The 22,238-nt window shown below is 49.4% G+C and overlaps 1 protein-coding gene across 5 annotated transcripts; it reads right to left on the reverse strand.

Annotated features, from left to right (window-relative positions):
- Positions 1–1,577: 1,577 nt before the first annotated feature.
- On the reverse strand, positions 1,578–15,677 carry LOC140069292 (uncharacterized). Of its 5 annotated transcripts, none has more exons than XM_072114813.1 (13): positions 15,486–15,677; positions 15,360–15,392; positions 8,450–8,737; positions 8,223–8,258; positions 7,066–7,110; positions 5,839–6,243; positions 5,703–5,744; positions 4,213–4,269; positions 4,003–4,038; positions 3,506–3,884; positions 3,199–3,296; positions 1,951–3,099; positions 1,578–1,716 (listed from the first exon to the last, which is right to left on the reverse strand). In XM_072114813.1, exons 3-10 carry the CDS (start codon positions 8,734–8,736, stop codon positions 3,836–3,838), a joined length of 957 nt encoding a protein of 318 aa, XP_071970914.1. In that variant the 5' UTR covers position 8,737; positions 15,360–15,392; positions 15,486–15,677; the 3' UTR covers positions 1,578–1,716; positions 1,951–3,099; positions 3,199–3,296; positions 3,506–3,835. The 5 variants fall into 5 exon arrangements, with proteins under 5 accessions (XP_071970914.1, XP_071970913.1, XP_071970912.1 ...); XM_072114812.1 differs by lacking the exon at positions 15,486–15,677 and having other exon boundaries at positions 5,839–6,065; positions 6,099–6,243; positions 15,360–15,461; XM_072114811.1 differs by lacking the exon at positions 15,486–15,677 and having other exon boundaries at positions 4,003–4,035; positions 15,360–15,461.
- Positions 15,678–22,238: the final 6,561 nt, after the last annotated feature.

A 22,238-nucleotide genomic window follows, 5' to 3' on the forward strand; every position in this document is an offset into this window, starting at 1 on the left:
TCCTCTGTAGTTACATGGAGGATACACCAGGCCTGGAGATACTATATACACAGCGGCTCCTCTGTAGTTACATGGAGGATACACCGGGCCTGGAGATACTATATACACAGCGGCTCCTCTGTAGTTACATGGAGGATACACCGGGCCTGGAGATACTATATACACAGCGGCTCCTCTGTAGTTACATGGAGGATACACCGGGCCTGGAGATACTATATACACAGCGGCTCCTCTGTAGTTACATGGAGGATACACCAGGCCTGGAGATACTATATACACAGCGGCTCCTCTGTAGTTACATGGAGGATACACCGGGCCTGGAGATACTATATACACTGCGGCTCCTCTGTAGTTACATGGAGGATACACCGGGCCTGGAGATATTATATACACAGCGGCTCCTCTGTAGTTACATGGAGGATACACCGGGCCTGGAGATACTATATACACAGCGGCTCCTCTGTAGTTACATGGAGGATACACCGGGCCTGGAGATACTATATACACAGCGGCTCCTCTGTAGTTACATGGAGGATACACCGGGCCTGGAGATACTATATACACAGCGGCTCCTCTGTAGTTACATGGAGGATACACCGGGCCTGGAGATACTATATACACAGCGGCTCCTCTGTAGTTACATGGAGGATACACCGGGCCTGGAGATACTATATACACAGAGGCTCCTCTGTAGTTACATGGAGGATACACCGGGCCTGGAGATACTATATACACAGCGGCTCCTCTGTAGTTACATGGAGGATACACCAGGCCTGGAGATACTATATACACAGAGGCTCCTCTGTAGTTACATGGAGGATACACCGGGCCTGGAGATACTATATACACAGCGGCTCCTCTGTAGTTACATGGAGGATACACCGGGCCTGGAGATACTATATACACAGCAGCCCCTGTCACGTATTATACCATGTGATGTCACATACTCCAGTATATATTTATATATATTATAGTATATTTACCCCGCATTAGAAGTTAGGCTTACAGGCCTGTAATTGCCTGGCATAGACCTGGAGCCTTTTTGTATATTGGCACCACATTCGCCTTGTGCCAGCCACTTGGCACCGCACCAGACATTAGGGGATCCCTGACAGCGGCACAACAATAACAGGACTGGGTTCTTTAAGAACTGTGGGGTGTAACCCGTTTGGCCCAGGAGCCTTGTGCACATTTACTCAATAATGTCCTTTTTTGGGGGGTGATATGTTTTGTTATCTTTGGCCACACTTGCCTGTTACTGTTGGGGTACAGGTAGTGCACCCCCTTATACAGATCTAATTCCCATAAGATCACAATCTCTATAGTGCCGTGTACCTGACAGAAAGTGCACCAGGATTTAGTGTAGTGCAGACCCCCTACAGACAGAAATGTACCCAAACACCTCCCCAGACCCCCGGAGTTATAAGAGGGTATGTGGTGGTCTGGTAAAGGGGCGACCCTCCAATATGGACCTGCAGGGGGAGACACTGGATGTGATGCAGCTGTAACTTGTGGGGGCACCATGACAGTGGAGCAGACCTGAGCCTCGGGGAGATCTCCTAATGTGGTGTAAAGGACTGGTAGACTCCTTCATGTGGTTTATCATTTATTTAGTATATATGGTGTAGACCTTGTCTTTGTCCTGTGCACATGGCGCCAGTCATGTCTTCCTCCATAGTGTCTGGTTTACCACAGCGCAGGAGGAATCCGAGGAACCTGCAGGAGACAAGACCAGGGGACACTGTGACTGGGGAGACCCTCTACCATCATCAGGGTTAGGAGTAACGAGGATTTCCCTAACACCTCCACATCGGCAGTGAGTGGGGGGTCCCGACTCTCCAGGGACAGGATCTCCCTGCAAATCCGAGGTGTTTCCTGTTCCTAGAGAGACATCGATCGCTGCACCCACAGTCCCCGAGGAAGGAGAAGGAGGTTATTGTGTAGTCTTACCCCAGATCCCAGGGTCTCAGCATCTGGAGGGCGGGTACAGGGGAGATGTTCTCCTTCTATGTCCTGAGCTGTTACTCCCTCCATATAGGACATGCATGGCCAGGGGAGGACACCGGATGGAGAGGCTTGGATTGGAGCGTCTCTTCTCTCCTCTTTGGGGTCTCCTCGGAGTTGTAGGGCTGCTTTCTGGGGTTTATAGAGTGAATGGACTTTTGGAAAAGGGAGATGGGAGAATCTTTGTATAAGGAGGCGCTGGGCTCAAAATGGATCCAGAGTCTGTTCTGATCAGTTTAATATCTAATAGGTCCACTATCTGGGGTCCATATGGTATGGACTTTGTTAAAGGGACATGGAAATAGAGGTTCCAGGGGTCGGAGGAAAGAAGACCAAAGTTTTCTAGATGAATGAGAACTTAGTGGATCTGTTCTTATCAGTTTAATATCTAATGTATCCACTATCTGGGGTCCATATAGTAAATGGACTTTTGGAAAAAGGACATGGAAAAAGAGGTGAAGCCTTCTTCCAGGAAATGTGTAGTAGACACTTTGGGCTCAAAATGGATCCAGGGTCTGTTCTGATCAGTTTAATATCTAATATGTCCACTATCTGGGGAACATCGATTAAATGGACTTTTGGAGAAGGGACATGGACATAGAGGTTCCAGGGGTCGGAGGAAAGAAGACCAAAGTTTTCTTGATTAATGAGAACTTAGTGGGTCTATCTGATCAGTTTAATATCTAATATGTCCGCTCTCTGGGGTCCATATAGTTTGGGCTTTTGGAAAAGGGAGATGGGAGAATCATTGTATAAGGAGGCGCTGGGCTCACTGGATCCAGGGTCTGTTCTGATCAGTTTAATATCTAATATGTCCGCTCTCTGGGGAACATATAGTTTGGGCTTTTGGAAAAGGGAGATGGGAGAATCATTGTATAAGGAGGCGCTGGGCTCACTGGATCCAGGGTCTGTTCTTATCAGTTTAATATCTAATATGTCCGCTCTCTGGGGTCCATATAGTTTGGGCTTTGGTAAAGGGACATGGACATAGAGGTCCCAGGGGTTCAGAGGAAAGAAGAGCGGAGTTCTCCTGATTAATGAGATTGGTGGGCCTAGTGTTTGAGGAAAGGAAGGATCCGGAGAAGAGACAGAATCCTATAAAAGAAAATATCAGCTTTGTGAAGAAGATTCAGACTTGTGGAACAAGATATCCGGGGCAGAGGCCACCAGGAATATCTATGGAGGCTTCTTTACCATTTGTAGATGCAGGTCTGAGGAAATCGTGAGACCTCTCAAAGGTCTTCTACTCTGAGGAGTCCGGTCTACAGCAACGCAGGAGACATGGGAGGAACCTGCAGGAGACAAGGACAGGGGGAGATTGTGAGTCCTGATGTGGGGACCCTCTACCATCATCTCTAGTCGTGGGCATAGGGTAGGTGGCGCCTCTCCAGGGACAAGACACAACATGGAATAAATAATCGGGACTCCCCCATAGATCTGTGGTGTTTCATGTTCCTAGAGAGGCTCCAGGAAGGAGCAGGGTGACACCACACAGCCTTACCCTGGACCTTAGCGCTGTCTGGGCGGAGGAGCAGCACCTGGAGAGCCGTTACATGGAATCTGTTCTCCTTCATGGACCTTCCTAATGGAGCACAGCGGATGGAGAGGCTTGGATCGCAGCTTCTCTTCTCTCCTCTTTGGTGGACGTGGATGAGGTAGGTCATCGATCAGTGGAAAGGCGCCAACCCCGCAGAGATGTGGGGCTTCCTGATGCCCCTGCCCAGGGACAAGACGGTTCTGGGCTCAAAATGGATCCAGTCTGTTCAGTTTAATTTTCTGATACGTCCGCCATCAAGAAATGAACAGGAAGATGGAGCTTTCCGCAGTCCTTCTATTCTGAAGTGTCAGCTCTGCAGCAACACAGGAGGAACCTCATGAACCTGCAGGAGACAAGACCAGCGGAGATCGTGTTCAGTCCTGATGTGAAGCCCCTCCACCATCATCTCTACTCGGTGTCATGGGGGAGGAGTCAAGCACTTTACAAAGTTGTGTATTTACCTTGAGGGTTTCTTCTCCCCTTTGCTGCTTCTGCTGCTGAAAGATGAAGATATTTATTAGTCATGTGACAAATATTATGGGGATCCCGGGACCCAGGAAATCTACCCCCCCCCCCCTCCCGCTCAAAAAGAGCATTGAAACACAATAGGGAGCTGATATATATATACACAGAAAGTGCCCCCTAGAGGAAGAAGGTAAAGTGTCAATCACCTCTTCCTGCCGCTGCCGGGGCTCAGGCACTTGGGCCTCCACCACTTGCGTCTTGGCCTAAAGGATAAAATAATAGATAAATCTCCATGAGTGGTGGAGTCACCCAGGATCAGTCCAGAAGAGGGAGGGTGAACCTTATATACCCCTTATGTCCCCAATATACCCCTTATATACCCCTCATGTCCCCAATATACCCCTTATATACCCCTCATGTCCTCCATATACCCCTTATATACCCCTCATGTCCCCAATATACCCCTTATATACCCCTCATGTCCTCCATATACCCCTTATATACCCCTCATGTCCTCCATATACCCCTTATACCCCTCATGTCCCCAATATACCCCTTATATACCCCTCATGTCCCCCGTATACCCTTATATACCCCTCATGTCCTCCGTATACCCCTTATATACCCCTCATGTCCTCCATATACCGTTATATACCCCTCATGTCCCCCATATACCCCTTATATACCCCTCATGTCCCCCATATACCCCTTATATACCCCTCATGTCCCCAATATACCCCTTATATACCCCTCATGTCCTCCATATACCCCTTATATACCCCTCATGTCCCCAATATACCCCTTATATACCCCTCATGTCCTCCATATACCCCTCATGTCCTCCATATACCCCTTATACCCCTCATGTCCCCAATATACCCCTTATATACCCCTCATGTCCTCCGTATACCCCTTATATACCCCTCATGTCCTCCGTATACCCCTTATATACCCCTCATGTCCCCCATATACCCCTTATATACCCCTCATGTCCCCCATATACCCCTTATATACCCCTCATGTCCTCCATATACCCCTTATATACCCCTCATGTCCTCCATATACCCCTTATATACCCCTCATGTCCCCCATATACCCCTTATATACCCCTCATGTCCCTCATATACCCCTTATATACCCCTCATGTCCTCCATATACCCCTTATATGCCCCTCATGTCCCCCATATACCCCTTATATACCCCTCATGTCCCTCATATACCCCCTCATGTCCTCAATATACCCCTTATATACCCCTCTTGTCCTCCATATACCCCTCAAGTCCTCCATATACCCCTTATATACCCATGAGAACCAAGAACATTGAAGAATGACGGGAGGTTTTGATTATCATTGTAGCTTCCCTTTAACAGGAAGAATCTCGGAACATGATCCCCAATGATAATCCTGAAGTCCTGTCCGCACCTCCTTACTCCTCCTGCAGTCCCAGCGCTGAACACCTCTGGTGCTCCCCAGGACTGCAGGAGGAGCCCTTGTGTACCGTCTGGTGAACTCTGGGTAAGGGACTGGGTGCCCGCAGAGAGGACTCCCATAGTTTTGCCACCACTGGTCCAGAATATTCTATACATTAAAGTTCTGGGTCATGTTCCGTGGACACAGAGTGGAAGAGCTCAACACAGAAAAGTATGTGACCCCCTTGTGGAGTCCAGTAATGTCATAACAGTCCTATATACTTACTGGAGAGACTCCTCACTGGCCCAGGCTACCTTCACCTCTCGTCTGTGATAGAAAACACAGAGATCAATGTATGAGCTATAGATAACTATGTAACGTCTCCTACTACCTGGACATTATATCTGGACCCTGCACTCACCTTCCCAGACCCTCTCTGTCCTCCTCCAGATGTTCCTCTATCAACAATTCCTCCTCTTCCTCCTCCACCTTCTCCAGCTTCAGATGTATCTCCTCTACATCCACCACCTTCTCCTCTTCCAGATGTATCTCCTCTACCTCCTCCTCTTCCAGATGTATCTCCTCTACCTCCTCCTCTTCCAGATGTATCTCCTCTACCTCCTCCTCTTCCAGATGTATCTCCTCTACCTCCTCCTCCTGCTCCAGATGTATCTCCTCTACCTCCTCCTCCTGCTCCAGATGTATCTCCTCTACCTCCTCCTCCACCTTCTCCTGCTCCCGATGTATCTCCTCCACCTTCACCACTAGCAGATCGTCCTCCTCTGTCTCCTCCTCTGATTCGTGATGTTCCATCTCATCTTCCTCACTGTATGACATGGGACATCAATGATTTATGAATAAGTCGGATAATATGGAGACTGGGGAATCATGAGTTATATTCTCTCCGGGAGAAGCAGATGGACCTTAATAATCCACTGAGGCTCTGTCACCCAGGGGCCTACTGAGCTCTGTCACCCAGGGGCCTACTGAGGCTCTGTCACCCAGGGGCCTACTGAGGCTCTGTCACCCAGGGGCCTACTGAGGCTCTGTCACCCAGGGGCCTACTGAGGCTCTGTCACCCAGGGGCCTACTGAGGCTCTGTCACCCAGGGGCCTAATGAGGCTCTGTCACCCAGGGGCCTACTGAGGCTCTGTCACCCAGGGGCCTACTGAGGCTCTGTCACCCAGGGGCCTACTGAGGCTTTGTCACCCAGGGGCCTACTGAGGCTTTGTCACCCAGGGGCCTACTGAGGCTTTGTCACCCGGGGGCCTACTGAGGCTCTGTCACCCGGGGGCCTACTGAGGCTCTGTCACCCAGGGGCCTACTGAGGCTCTGTCACCCAGGGACCTACTGAGGCTCTGTCACCCAGGGACCTACTGAGGCTCTGTCACCCAGGGACCTACTGAGGCTCTGTCACCCAGGGACCTACTGAGGCTCTGTCACCCAGGGGCCCACTGAAACCTGGAGTCACCCAGGGGCCTACTGAGGCTCTGTCACCCAGGGGCCCACTGAAACCTGGAGTCACCCAGGGGCCTACTGAGGCTCTGTCACCCAGGGGCCTACTGAAACCTGGAGTCACCCAGGGGCCTACTGAGGCTCTGTCACCCAGGGGCCTACTGAAACCTGGAGCCACCCTGTATGTACTTACATGTAACCAGGCAAACAAAACGCTGTTTCTTTTGCAATTCTCTTCCTAAAATAGAAAAGACATCGCTGGTTACTGCAACTGCCCGACACATGTCCCCATTTCCCCCTCATGTCCCCCATCTACCCCTCATGTCCCCCATCTACCCCTCATATCTCCATATACCCCTCATGTCCCCTGTGTACCCCTCATGTCTCCAGTATACCCCTCATGTCTCCAGTATACCCCTCATGTCTCCATATACCCCTCATGTCTCCATCTACCCCTCATGTCCCCATATACCCCTCATGTCTCCATATACCCCTCATGTCCCCATATACCCCTCATGTCCCCATATACCCCTCATGTCCCCCATCTACCCCTCATGTCCCCTGTGTACCCCTTATGTCTCCAGTATACCCCTCATGTCTCCATCTACCCCTCATGTCCCCCATCTACCCTTCGTGTCTCCCGTATACCCCTCATGTCCCCCGTGTACCCCTCGTGTCCCCATCTACCCCTCGTGTCTCCCATCTACCCCTCATGTCTCCAGTATACCCCTCATGTCCTAATATACCCCTCATGTCTCCATATACCCCTCATGTCGCCAGTATACCCCTCGTGTCCCCCCATCTACCCCTCATGTCCCCATCTACCCCTCATGTCCCCATCTACCCCTCGTGTCCCCCATCTACCCCTCGTGTCCTCCATCTACCCCTCGTGTCCTCCATCTACCCCTCATGTCTCCCATCTACCCCTCGTGTCTCCCATCTACCCTTCATGTCTCCATCTACCCCTCATGTCTCCCATATACCCCTCATGTCTTCATCTACCCCTCATGTCTCCCATATATCCCTCATGTCTTCATCTACCCCTCGTGTCTCCCGTATACCCCTCGTGTCCCCCGTATACCCCTCGTGTCTCCCGTATACCCCTCGTGTCCCCCATATACCCCTCGTGTCCCCCGTATACCCCTCATGTCTCCCGTATACCCCTCGTGTCCCCCGTCTACCCCCCATGCCCCCCGTATGCCCCTCGTGTCTCCCGTATACCCCTCGTGTCTCCCGTATACCCCTCGTGTCCCCCGTATACCCCTCCTGTCTCCCGTATACCCCTCGTGTCCCCCGTCTACCCCCCATGCCCCCCGTATGCCCCTCATGTACAGAATATGGTATAATTACCTTTTATTGGGGTCGGAGCCATAGACTTTCCACCACCTGTTGGGGAATATGAGGAGATACATGACATATACCGGTCAGGAGACATCACTACACATTCCCAGACGACCAATCACATCACTGATATACACTATGGATCGTGTCTCGTAGGATTGGGAAGATTTGGATCACAAAGGTTTGGGGTCAGTTTATTTGTCTCCTGAAGTCACCAGTGCAGTGACTCTACTTACATCATCCTCCGGCCCTGCTCCTTCTCTGTCATCTGTTCTTGGATTGTCACCTCCTCCCACCATCTCCTCTTCACCTCCATCTTCCTCTGCTTGGTCTTCTCCTCCATCTTCACCTCCTTGGTCTTCTCCTCCTCCCATGCCCTCTTCACCTCCAGCTTCTTGATGTTCCTCACTATCTCCTCCTCACAGATATCTATCACCTCCAGCTTCTTGATGTTCCTCACCATCTCCTCCTCACAGATATCTATCACCTCCAGCTCCTCCTCCATCACCTCAAAGTCGTCCATCCTAGAAGTAATAAGACGGTGAGTGTCCAGGACATGTTCTATGGTCTCTACAGATGGAGACATGATGGACATCAGACATTAGTAACGTCTCATAGACCAGAACCAACATCAACCGGCACCAAGAACCCAAGACCTGAAGCTGCATCTCCATACAACGTCTTCTCCATGATACATGTCCCACCTATAACCGGACCCCTACTACACCCAATCTACAGCTCCCGAGGAGGACCTCTAGAGCGCCCAAGACCCTCAATATCTTCTCCATGATACATGTCCCACCTATAGCCGGCCCCTACTACACCCAATCTACAGCCCCCAGCCCCTGTACTACACCCAATCTACAGCCTCCAGCCCCTGTACTACCCCCCAATCTACAGCCCCCAGCCCCTGTACCACCCCCAATCTACAGCCCCCAGCCCCTGTACTACACCCAATCTACAGCCGCCAGCCGCTGTACTACCCCAATCTACAGCCCCAGCCCCTGTACTACCCCCAATCTACAGCCCCCAGCCCCTGCACTACCCCCAATCTACAACCTCAGCCCCTGTACTACACCCAATCTACAGCCCCCAGCCCCTGTACTACACCTGTACTACCCCCAATATACAGCCCCAGCCCCTGTACTACCCCCAATCTACAGCCCCCAGCCCCTGTACTACACCTGTGCTACCTCCAATCTACAGCCCCCAGCCCCTGTACTACACCTGTACTACCCCCAATCTACAGCCCCCAGCCCCTGTACTACCCCCAATCTACAGCCCCCAGCCCCTGTACTACACCTGTACCACCCCCAATATACAGCCCCCAGCCCCTGTACTACCCCCAATATACATCCCCAGCCGCTGTACTACACCTGTACCACCCCCAATCTACAGCCCCCAGCCCCTGTACTACACCTGTACTACCCCCAATCTACAGCCCCCAGACCCTGTACTACACCTGTACTACCGCCAATCTACAGCCCCAGCCCCTGTACTACACCCAATCTACAGCCCCCGAGGAGGACCTCTAGAGCACCCAAGACCCTCAATTTCTTCTCCATGATACATGTCCCACCTATAACCAGACCCCTACTACACCCAATCTACAGCCCCTGTACCACCCCCAGTCTACAGCCCCCAGCCTCTGTACTACACCCAATCTACAGCCCCCAGCCCCTTTACCACCCCCAGTCTACAGCCACAGCCCCTGTACCAACCCCAGTCTACAGCCCCCAGCCCCTGTACTACACCTGTACTACACCCAATCTACAGCCCCCAGCCCCTCTACTACACCTGTACTACCCCCAATCTACAGCCCCCAGCCCCTGTACTACACCCAATCTACAGCCCCAGCCCCTCTACTACCCCCAATCTACAGCCTCCAGCCCCTGTACCACCCCTAGTCTACAGCCCCCAGCCCCTGTACTACACCTGTACTACCCCCCAATCTACAGCCCCCAGCCCTGGTACTACACCCAATATACAGCCCCCAGCCCCTGTACTATCGCTGTACTACCCCCCAATCTACAGCTCCCAGCCCCTGTGCTACCCCCAATCTACAGCCCCCAGCCCCTGTACTACACCTGTACTACCCCCAATCTACAGCCCCCAGCCCCTGTACTATCCCCAGTCTACAGCCCCTAGCCCCTGTGCTACCCCCAATCTACAGCCCCCAGCCCCTGTAATACACCTGTACTACCCCCAATCTACAGCTCCCAGCCCCTGTAATACACCTGTACTACCCACAATCTACAGCTCCCAGCCCCTGTACTACACCTGTACTACCCCCCAATCTACAGCTCCCAGCCCCTGTGCTACCCCCAATCTACAGCTCCCACCCCCTGTACCACACCTGTACTACCCCCAATCTACAGCCCCCAGCCCCTGTACTACACCTGTACTACCGCCAATCTACAGCCCCCAGCCCCTGTACTACCCCCAATCTACAGCCCCCAGCCCCTGTACTACATCTGTACTACCCCCCAATCTACAGCCCCCAGCCCCTGTACTACACCTGTACTACCCCCCAATCTACAGCCCCCAGCCCCTTTACCACACCTGTACTACCCCCAATCTACAGCCCCCAGCCCCTGTACTACACCTGTACTACCCCCCAATCTACAGCTCCCAGCCCCTGTACTACCCCCAATCTACAGCCCCCAGCCCCTGTACTACCCCTAGTCTACAGCCCCCAGCCCCTCTACTACCCCCAATCTACAGCCCCCAGCCCCTGTAGTACACCTGTACTACTGCCAATCTACAGCCCCCAGCCCCTGTACCACCCCCAGTCTACAGCCCCCAGCCCCTGTACTACACCTGTACTACTCCCCAATCTACAGCTCCCAGCCCCTGTGCTACCCCCAATCTGCAGCCCCCAGCCCCTGTAATACACCTGTACTACCCCCCAATCTACAGCTCCCAGCCCCTGTGCTACCCCCAATCTACAGCTCCCAGGCCCTGTACTACCCCAATCTACAGCCCCCAGCCCCTGTACCACCCCCAGTCTACAGCCCCCAGCCCCTGTAGTACACCTGTACTACTCCCCAATCTACAGCTCCCAGCCCCTGTGCTACCCCCAATCTGCAGCCCCCAGCCCCTGAACTACACCTGTACTACCGCCAATCTACAGCCCCCAGCCCCTGTACTACTCCCAATCTACAGCCCCCAGCCCCTGTACTACCCCCAATCTACAGCCCCCAGCCCATGTACTACACCTCTGCTACCCCCAATCTACAGCCCCCAGCCCCTGTACTACCCCCAATCTACAGCCCCCAGCCCCTGTACTACACCCAATCTACAGCCCCCAGCCCCTGTACTACACCTGTACTACCCCCAATATACAGCCCCCAGCCCCTGTACTACCCCCAATCTACAGCCCCCAGCCCCTGTACTACCCCCAATCTACAGCCCACAGCCCCTGTACTACCCCCCATCTACAGACCCCAGCTCCTGTACTACCACCCTTCTACAGACCCCAGCCCCTTTACTACACCTGTACTACCCCCAGTCTACAGCCCCCAGCCCCTGTACTACCCCCAATCTACAGCCCCCAGCCCCTGTACTACCCCCAATCTACAGCCCCCAGCCCCTGTACTACCCCCCAGCTACTGCCCCCAGCCCCTGTACTACACCTCTACTACCCCCAATCTACAGCCCCCAGCCCCTGTACTACCCCCAATCTACAGCCCCCAGCCCCTGTACTACCCCCCAGCTACAGCCCCCAGCCCAGGTACTACAACCAATCTACAGCGCCCCGCCTCTGTACTACCCCCAATCTACAGCCCCCAGCCCCTGTACTACACCTGTACTACCCCCAATCTACAGCCCCCAGCCCCTGTACTACACCCAATGAACAGCCCCCAGCCCCTGTACTACACCTCTACTACCCCCAATCTACAGCCCCCAGCCCCTGTACTACCCCCAATCTACAGCCCCCAGCCCCTGTACTACCCCCCAGCTACAGCCCCCAGCCCAGGTACTACAACCAATCTACAGCGCCCCGCCCCTGTACTACCCCCAATCTACAGCCCCCAGCCCCTGTACTACACCTGTACTACCCCCAATCTACAGCCCCCAGCCCCTGTACTACACCCAATGTACAGCCCCCAGCCCCTGTACTATGCCAACCTACAGGCCCCAGCCCCTGTACTATGCCAATCTACAGCCCCCAGCCCCAGTACTACCCCCAATCTACAGCCCCCAGCCCCTGTACTACCCCAATCTACAGCCCCCAGCCCCTGTTCTACCCCCAATCTACAGCCCCCAGCCGCTGCACTACACCCAATCTACAGCCTTCAGCCCCTGTACTACCCCCAATCTACAGCCCCCAGCCCCTGTACTACACCTGTGCTACCCCCAATATACAGCCCCCAGCCCCTGTACTACACCTGTACTACTCCCAATATACAGCCCTCAGCCCCTGTACTACCCCCAATCTACAGCCCTCAGCCCTTGTACTACCCCCAATCTACAGCCCCTAGCCCCTGTACTACACCAGTTCTACCCCCAATCTACAGCCCCCAGCCCCTGTACTACACCTGTACTACCCCCAATCTACAGCCCCCAGCCCCTGTACTACCCACCATCTACAGCCCCCAGCCCCTGTACTACCCCCAATCTACAGCCCCCAGCCCCTGTACTACCCCTGTACTACCCCCAATCTACAGTCCCTAGCCCCTGTACTACCCCTGTACTACCCCCAATCTACAGCCCCTGTACTACCCCCCATCTACAGACCCCAGCCCCTGTACTACACCTCTACTACCCCCAATCTACAGACCCCAGCCCCTGTACTACCCCCAATCTACAGCCCCCAGCCCCTGTACTACACCTCTACTAACCCCCAATCTACAGCCCCCAGCCCCTGTACTACCCCCAAACTACAGCCCCCAGCCCCTGTACTACACCTGTACTACCCCCAATCTACTGCCCCCAGCCCCTGTACTACGCCAATCTACAGCCCCCGTGGAGGACCTCTAGAGCACCCAAGACCCTCAGTATGTACTCCATGGTATCAATTCCCCCAGGTAAATGGCCCCCAGATCTATGGACTCCATATAATGATGTCCCCATCTACACTATGACAACTCTGCCTGGACACCATATAATGATGTCCCCCATCTAAAATATGACAACTCTGCCTGGACACCATATAATGATGTCCCCCATCGACACTATGACAACTCTGCCTGGACTCTATATAATGATGTCCCATCTACACTATGACAACTCTGCCTGGACACCATATAATGATGTCCCCCATCTACACTATGACAACTCTGCCTGGACACCATATAATGATGTCCCCATCTACACTATGACAACTCTGCCTGGACACCATATAATGCTGTCCCCATCTACACTATGACAACTCTGCCTGGACTCCATATAATGATGTCCCCATCTACACTATGACAACTCTGCCTGGACACCATATAATGATGTCCCCATCTACACTATGACAACTCTGCCTGGACTCCATATAATGATGTCCCCATCTACACTATGACAACTCTGCCTGGACACCATATAATGATGTCCCCCATCTACACTATGACAACTCTGCCTGGACACCATATAATGATGTCCCCATCTACACTATGACAACTCTGCCTGGACATCATATAATGATGTCCCCATCTACACTATGACAACTCTGCCTGGACATCATATAATGATGTCCCCATCTACACTATGACAACTTGGCCTGGACACCATATAATGATGTCCCCATATACACTATGACAACTCTGCCTGGACACCATATAATGATGTCCCCATCTACACTATGACAACTCTGCCTGGACACCATATAATGATGTCCCCATCTACACTATGACAACTCTGCCTGGACACTATATAATGATGTCCCCATCTGCACTATGACAACTCTGCCTGGACTCCATATAATGATGTCCCCATCTACACTATGACAACTCTGCCTGGACTCCATATAATGATGTCCCATCTACACTATGACAACTCTGCCTGGACACCATATAATGATGTCCCCATCTACACTATGACAACTCTGCCTGGACATCATATAATGATGTCCCCATCTACACTATGACAACTCTGCCTGGACTCCATATAATGATGTCCCCATCTACACTATGACAACTCGGCCTGGACACTATATAATGATGTCCCCCATCTACACTATGACAACTCTGCCTGGACACCATATAATGATATCCCCATTTACACTATGACAACTCTGCCTGGACACCATATAATGATATCCCATCTACACTATGACAACTCTGCCTGGACACCATATAATGATGTCCCCATCTACACTATGACAACTCTGCCTGGACACCATATAATGATGTCCCCATCTACACTATGACAACTCTGCCTAGACTCCATATAATGATGTCCCCATCTACACTATGACAACTCTGCCTGGACACCATATAATGATGTCCCCATTTACACTATGACAACTCTGCCTGGACACCATATAATGATGTACCCATCTACACTATGACAACTCTTCCTGGACACCATATAATGATGTCCCCATCTACACTATGACAACTCTGCCTGGACACCATATAATGATGTCCCCATTTACACTATGACAACTCTGCCTGGACACCATATAATGATGTCCCCATCTACACTATGACAACTCTTCCAGGACACCATATAATGATGTCCCCATCTACACTATGACAACTCTGCCTGGACACCATATAATGATGTCCCCATCTACACTATGACAACTCTGCCTGGACACCATATAATGATGTCCCATCTACACTATGACAACTCTGCCTGGACACCATATAATGATGTCCCCATCTACACTATACACTCATGGGCCCCATATATTTCTAATAACTTTGTTCAATGAGAGGGATGTGGGAACCTGAATTTCCAATAGTGAAGATGGGGTCTTTACTATTCAGGTTCCCTCATCCCTCTCCATAGATATTAGAAATATACGGGGGCCTTGGAGTAGATCAGAAGGGATTTACCAGATATATACAGCTGGCAGCCACCACTAGGGGGCACTCACTATATATGGATGAATACAACTACTCTAATACACAATAGCTGCTGTATACAGTGAGCTCCCCCTAGTGGTGGCTGCAGGAAGACATTGTACATATACAGGAAGGATGGACTTACCGCAAAATCACACAAAATCTCCAATCACCAACTCTGTAACAGAGGAGAAGTAAAGAAGTGGCCATTACTGAAGAGCAGGAGAGATTATAGAAGAGAATGAAGGAGCTGAGGACACAGCGGACTTACCTCAAACGCCTACAGAAACCCTCAGAGGTGTATCAGTTCTACAGCTCCTTATATACCCAAGTGATGTCATAATATGGGGGAGGAGCCAGCAGCACAACATTCCATGACATCACAAGGAGAAAGGCAAGGCAGCCAATCAAACAACAGGATGTTGCGATGTGGGGGGAGGAGCCAGCAGCACAACATTCTGCCGCAATCTTTTTTGAATAAACTTTATTTATTTTGTATTTGTTATGGACATAACAATCCCAACTGCTGCAATATTGGGAATAATAACAGAAGGGAGGATTCTGGGAACTTTATATAGACGGGAGGAGGAAGAGGATTGTCATATGGATTATATCCTTCCTTTTATTATTTTTTACATTTTTCCATCTAATATATAAAGCTGGATGTGTGTGTGTGTGTGTGTGTGTATGTATATGTATGTATGTGTATGTATATGTGTGTATGTGTACGTATATGTGTGTATATGTGTGTATATATGTATGTGTATGTATTTATGTGTATGTATATGTGTGTATTTGTATGTGTATATATATTTGTGTATGTATATGTATGTATGTAAATGTATAAGTGTGTATGTGTATGTATATGTGTGTATGTATATGTGTGTATGTATATGTATGTGTGTATGTATGTATATGTGTGTATGTATATGTATATGTGTGTATGTATGTATATGTGTGTATGTATGTATATGTGTGTATGTATATGTGTATATATATTTGTGTATGTATGTATGTATATGTGTGTATGTGTATGTATGTGTATGTATGTATATGTATATGTGTATGTGTGTGTATATGTATATGTGTGTATATGTATGTATATGTGTGTATGTGTCCGCTAAAGGAATTTGCACCGTCGTGTTTACAATCACCAAATTTTGCACAGCCGCTCTCTGTGACTTAGGGTGATGGCACACGTGTTTGTAAACGCAGACCAAGCCTCACCCACCGGGGCGGGCCGAGGACCCATCGCATCGCCATTTCTATGGAAACACCTGCGATCGGGAACGAGCCACCGGTGTTTTGCATTAAGTAGCACGTCTGCCATCACCCTGTGGGAACGTCATGGACTCGGTTTTGAGCCGAAATTTTCACCCTGCGCTTTCCATTATCCACTTATCAACCACCATATACAGGAGCCATTGTCTGCTGCTGCTGCTGGGGCTGTTGGAAGCTGAGCTGTGATTGGTTGCTGTTCTGTCACATGTCGTTAATATGAGCTCTGAGCTGTGATTGGCTGCTATAGGCAATGAGTGTAATACAGCTTAGGTTGCGTTCACACATTTTGTTTTGTTTGCGTTAACACTAGTGATGGGAATTACGTCTCTTCTTAGTGATCTGGCTCATTAGGCTGCGCTCACTAAGAAGAGCCGGCTCTACTGCCTCCTGAACGGCTCCCTACTAAATATATAATAGGGAGCCGCAGGCCAGTCAGTCACCCCACAGCACTCCACTTTTAACCCGATTGTATTGGGTTAAAAGGGGGAGTGGTGAGCTGGTAGGGGGTGGGGTTAAGTGCGCCATTGCCTCACTAAGGTGAGCCAGATCACGTTGTTCACGAACAAGAGCAGACTCTCAGAGCCGGCCCGTTCATGAACGACACATCACTAGATAACACATGGATTTTCAAAAGCCTCACAACAGCCGAGAAGAAGAGAATTACTTCTAACATTGTTGTCTACATTGTGTTTACAAAACCAAGCGTAAATGTGATGTTTATTCAGCTGTTAACAAAGCGCTAACAGATGTATATGTTAACAAAATGTTAATATGGCTGTTAAGATTGCCCTAATGCACACGTTTTGTAGACGCAATGTTGACAGCAATGGAATCAGGCAAATCTCCTCTTCTCAGCTGTTGTGATGTGTTTGAAAACGCATGCGCTGACTCTCCACGCCCCCCCCCCCCATTTCTGTTGCATGAAAGCAGCGCAGCTGCGCCACAACCCGATGTGTGCGCCACAATCCCAGCACAGACACCTGTTAAATCCCTGTTAAAACCCGAAACCGTCGGAGAGTCAGGCGAAAGTGAGCAGCGCGACCCTTAGTAAATAAGCCCCATCATGTCCATGTAATTCCTGTCTGTGCTGCCGTAATCCTTTATTCATATCTGATCTTCACCGAGTTTCTCTCTACAGTTTCATATATTTAAACGAGAGAGGATCATCCCGGAGGTGTCCCTTAACATTCATAAAGGGGGCAGGGTCATTAGTGGATTACAATACAGGCGGTTCGGGCAGTAGCCCGGGGCCCAAGCCTTCTAGGGGGCAGATGGACACTCAAACCACTCATCAAATTTTATACTGAGAAGGACCTTCTCATTTAATTTTTTGCTCATATGTTCCTGCACACATGTACACGAGAGCCATTTAGGACCTTTGAAGGTCCTAAAAAGGTCCTGAAACCGCAGACTGAAAGCAGAAGAAGGGACACATCTATTCCCCAAGAGTCTGATTCTAGTACCAGATGTAGGAAGCGAGTCCCAGGTTATAATATCCATACATCCCAGGGCCCAGGGCAGTCTTATCCACCCCTGGACAGGATGACACTAGGTGTAATATGTGGAGCAGCGGCCAGGTATAAATATGACCTTTTACATATAATAAAGTTCTGACCCAAATCTTGGAATAGTTTTCTAAAATATGACAGAAAAATATAAATGTACAAGTTTTACGAGCAGGGGATCAGAATCTTACATTATATTGGTGAAGATAATGTTTTAGGTAAATCTCTTGTATCATTATATAATTTACTTCTTCATAATACTCAGAGAATGTACTTAGTTCTCCTGGTGCTCATGGCTGGAGATACATCCATAGTCGTGGAGGTAGGTAGTAGACTTATCTCTGGTTATAAGTATGGTAACCATTACATGTTATAAGGAAACAGTCCAGTGGTGGAAGGAGCTGACATGACGCCATCTTGTCACACTCTCTGGAGTCCTCTCGGATACTCCTCCATCCTGGCATTTACCTTTTATAAAAAATATTGTGGAAGATTTTTGTATATCCAATAGATAAAACCTTTCATCGATCCTGCTGGTGGATTCTGGGAATTATACCCATGGGGGGGAATCTCCTTCCAATAGAGACAAGAAAATAAGCAAAGCCATATCTACAGATGTATTTGTTGGTGGAACTTCCTATAACTACAATGGAGAAGGTAATAATTTCCACTTTTTGGATAAACAATGGACATTAACAAAGGACATCTACATACGAGTTCAGGGGAGAAGGAAAAGTGCTGCACATAACCTCTACACCTCCGCATGATGAGAGGTCCTAGCAATGTGCAGCGGAGAAGGACATCCCCCAGAAAGGACATTGGTCAAATAGTGGTGTCCGGACCTTATCAATATCCAGTTATTCTTTTGTATAATATCGCACAGAGATTGAAGATGGCACAAATAATTCTACCTTCAAAGTCTTTTTTAGTCGATCAATGTGACACAGACCTGAAACCGCTCCTGATTGTCCTGGTGGTGGCGCTCATCCTCTTCATCTCTATTATCATGTACAAGGAAAACCGCAAAACATCAGAGGTAAGGGAGAAAGATTTTTTATTAAAGGGATTTGCCCATGAAAGAAAATTTTAAAATTTTGACCCCCCTAGTGATGTTTACACAATAAAGATCAATTTTAACCCCTTACTTTGAATTTTATTGCTGTTTTAGCTCCTATCACTCAGTGATGGTCAGTGTAAGATTCCAGATTGTAAGCGGGGACTCTCTAAACAGACACTTCATGATCCCTCTAGTGCTGTGATATGCTGTGTGCTGACAATGTGCTCAGATTATCAGGGTACAGGGTTATATACACTCACTGGCCACTTTATTAGGTACACCTGTCCAACTGCTCGTTAACACTTAATTTCTAATCAGCCAATCACATGGCGGCAAGTCAGTGCATTTACGCATGTAGACATGGTCAAGACAATCTCCTGCAGTTCTCCCGAGCATCAGTATGGGGAAGAAAGGTGATTTGATGCCTTTGAACGTGGCATGGTTGTTGATGCCAGAAGGGCTGGTCTGAGTATTTCAGAAACTGCTGATCTCCTGGGATTTTCACGCACAACCATCTCTAGGGTTTACAGAGAATGGTCCGAAAAAGAAAAAACATCCAGTGAGCGGAAGTTCTGTGGGCGGAAATGCCTTGTTGATGCCAGAAGTCAGAGGAGAATGGGCAGACTGGTTCGAGCTGATAGAAAGGCAACAGTGACTTAAATCGCCACCCGTTACAACCAAGGTAGGCAGAAGAGCATCTCTGAACGCACAGTACGTCCAACTTTGAGGCAGATGGGCTACAGCAGCAGAAGACCACACCGGGTGCCACTCCTTTCAGCTAAGAACAGGAAACTGAGGCTACAATTTGCACAAGCTCATCAAAATTGGACAGTAGAAGATTGGAAAAACGTTGCCTGGTCTGATGAGTCTCGATTTCTGCTGCGACATTCGGATGGTAGGGTCAGAATTTGGCGTCAACAATATGAAAGCATGGATCCATCCTGCCTTGTATCAGCGGGTCAGGCTGGTGGTGGTGTCATGGATCCATCCTGCCTTGTATCAGCGGGTCAGGCTGGTGGTGCTGGTGTCATGGATCCATCCTGCCTTGTATCAGCGGCTCAGGCTGGTGGTGGTGGTGTCATGGATCCATCCTGCCTTGTATCAACGGTTCAGGCTGGTGGTGCTGGTGTCATGGTGTGGGGAATATTTTCTTGGTACAACGCCACAGCCTACCTGAGTATTGTTGCTGACCATGTCCATCCCTTTATGAGCACAATGTCCCCTGTAACATCTGATGGCTACTTTCAGCAGGATAATGCGCCATGTCATAAAGCTGGAAGCATCTCAGACTGGTTTCTTGAACATGACAATGAGGTCACTGGACACAAATGGCCTCCACAGTCACCAGATCTCAATCCAATAGAGCATCTTTGGGATGTGGTGGAACGGGAGATTCGCATCATGGATGTGCAGCCGACAAATCTGCGGCAACTGTGTGATGCCATCATGTCAATATGGACCAAAATCTCTGAGGAGCTTCCAGCACCTTGTTGTATCTATGCCACGAAGAATTGAGGCGGTTCTGAAGGCAAAAGGGGGTCCAACCCGTTACTAGCATGGTGGACCTAATAAAGTGGCTGGTGAGTGTACACTTGTATTTACCTTCTGAACAGAAGCTGTCGAATTGCACAGTCAGTATATATATATATATTAGTATAGGACACGCATTGTGTGTTGTGTTGTTCTCTCATTATGATCTCCGGTCTTTGCTTTCCTCATTGCTCCCTCCTTACTATGGACTATACAGGAAGGTTCAGACAAAACAGATCTCCTCAAGGGATCAAACATCATGAGGAGAATTCGAGCAAGTTGAGTATAACCCTCACTCCCAATATCCAAAAAGAACAAACTGAATCAATAGACTTAGAGGAAACCTGTCAGCAGGATTTGATATTTCCATCTGATGACAGGTTCCAATAACCTTTATATTACCGATTCCAATTCTGCTTTTATAATCGACTTTCCAGGTTCCAGTAAATTATAAAAGTAAAACTGTCTCCCTGCCAGAAAACTCCAGCTGGTATTGTGGGCATCAGCTTCAATGCATCAAGTCCCTGGGTCTCTAAGTGATTCCTTCATCATCCTCCCTCATCCCCCCTCCCTTCTCCAGCTCACTGCTCCCTCATCCCCCCTCCCTTCTCCAGCTCACTGCTCCCTCATCCCCCCTCCCTTCTCCAGCTCACTGCTCCCTCCGAACCCCTTCTCCAGCTCACTGCTCCCTCCGAACCCCTTCTCCAGCTCACTGCTCCCTCATCCCTTCTCCAGCTCACTGCTCCCTCCGAACCCCTCCCTTCTCCAGCTCACTGCTCCCTCATCCCCCCTCCCTTCTCCAGCTCACTGCTCCTTCCGAACCCCTCCCTCTGGGTCTTTTCAGCACAAATAGTGAATTCTCTAATGGTTGATGTTTTATGAAGTTGACAGTCATTATAATGGTTGTATGTGATGTGCGTAGGGAGGGAGCTCACCCCGAAAGCCCCAGAATTGCTTGCTGTGCTGAGCCAATGTAAGCAGGGGAGGGAGGAAGAGACAGGATGTGGGAGGCGGCTGGTTTATAGAGAAGAGATTCTGAAGGAAGGAAGTGATTGAGAAGACAAGATTCTGGTAGGGAGCCAGGTAAGATAATATGAAGGATTGGAAAGAAGTTAAAGGGCATCTAGAGGAAGGACTCAATGCAAATGAGCCTGAGGGGCTCCATAGGCGTTACTGGAGCCCCTCAGGCTCATTTGCATACAATCTTTCATCCTGGTGGTAGATGTCCTTTAAAGGATTTAAGGACTAACCAAAACAAGATTTCTCTTGATCATTAAATGCCTTTTTGGAACCTGTCATCACCGAAAAATGCCCTCTTTATGCAGCGGCCAATTAAACCCTTTTCAGGTCTCGTCTTTAAGGGGTTAAACAGATCGACTGATCTGTCCCTGTAAGTCTCTTTTTTATTTTTAAATTTTATTTATATTTTATTTTTAAATCACAAGAAAATGAACATATCTAATAAAATAAATCCAATTTCATTGGTTTACTATAAAGTATATAAGGTGACCCTTCCACGAGAATTTAGGCCACTAACTTTTCATTTAAACACAACAAAAAAAAAAATTATGTGTAAATATAGATTTTTTTAATAACAAAAAGCTAAATGAAATCTTTGAAACTCAAATGTCTCTTTCAGATATGAATAGTT

The sequence above is a fragment of the Engystomops pustulosus genome, chromosome 7 (assembly GCF_040894005.1).
Source record: "Engystomops pustulosus chromosome 7, aEngPut4.maternal, whole genome shotgun sequence".
NCBI classification, from domain to species: domain Eukaryota; kingdom Metazoa; phylum Chordata; class Amphibia; order Anura; family Leptodactylidae; genus Engystomops; species Engystomops pustulosus.

Bases quoted from the DNA above. Each gene is read 5' to 3' on its own strand.
- LOC140069292 (XM_072114809.1), bottom strand. From the start codon at position 15,424: ATGGCCACTTCTTTACTTCTCCTCTGTTACAGAGTTGGTGATTGGAGA. The intron at 8,738-15,359 runs GTAAGTCCATCC...TATTACTTCTAG, and splicing joins AGATTTTGTGTGATTTTGCG to GATGGACGACTTTGAGGTGA. The intron at 6,244-7,065 runs GTAAGTACATAC...CATGTCATACAG, and splicing joins TTTTGTTTGCCTGGTTACAT to TGAGGAAGATGAGATGGAAC.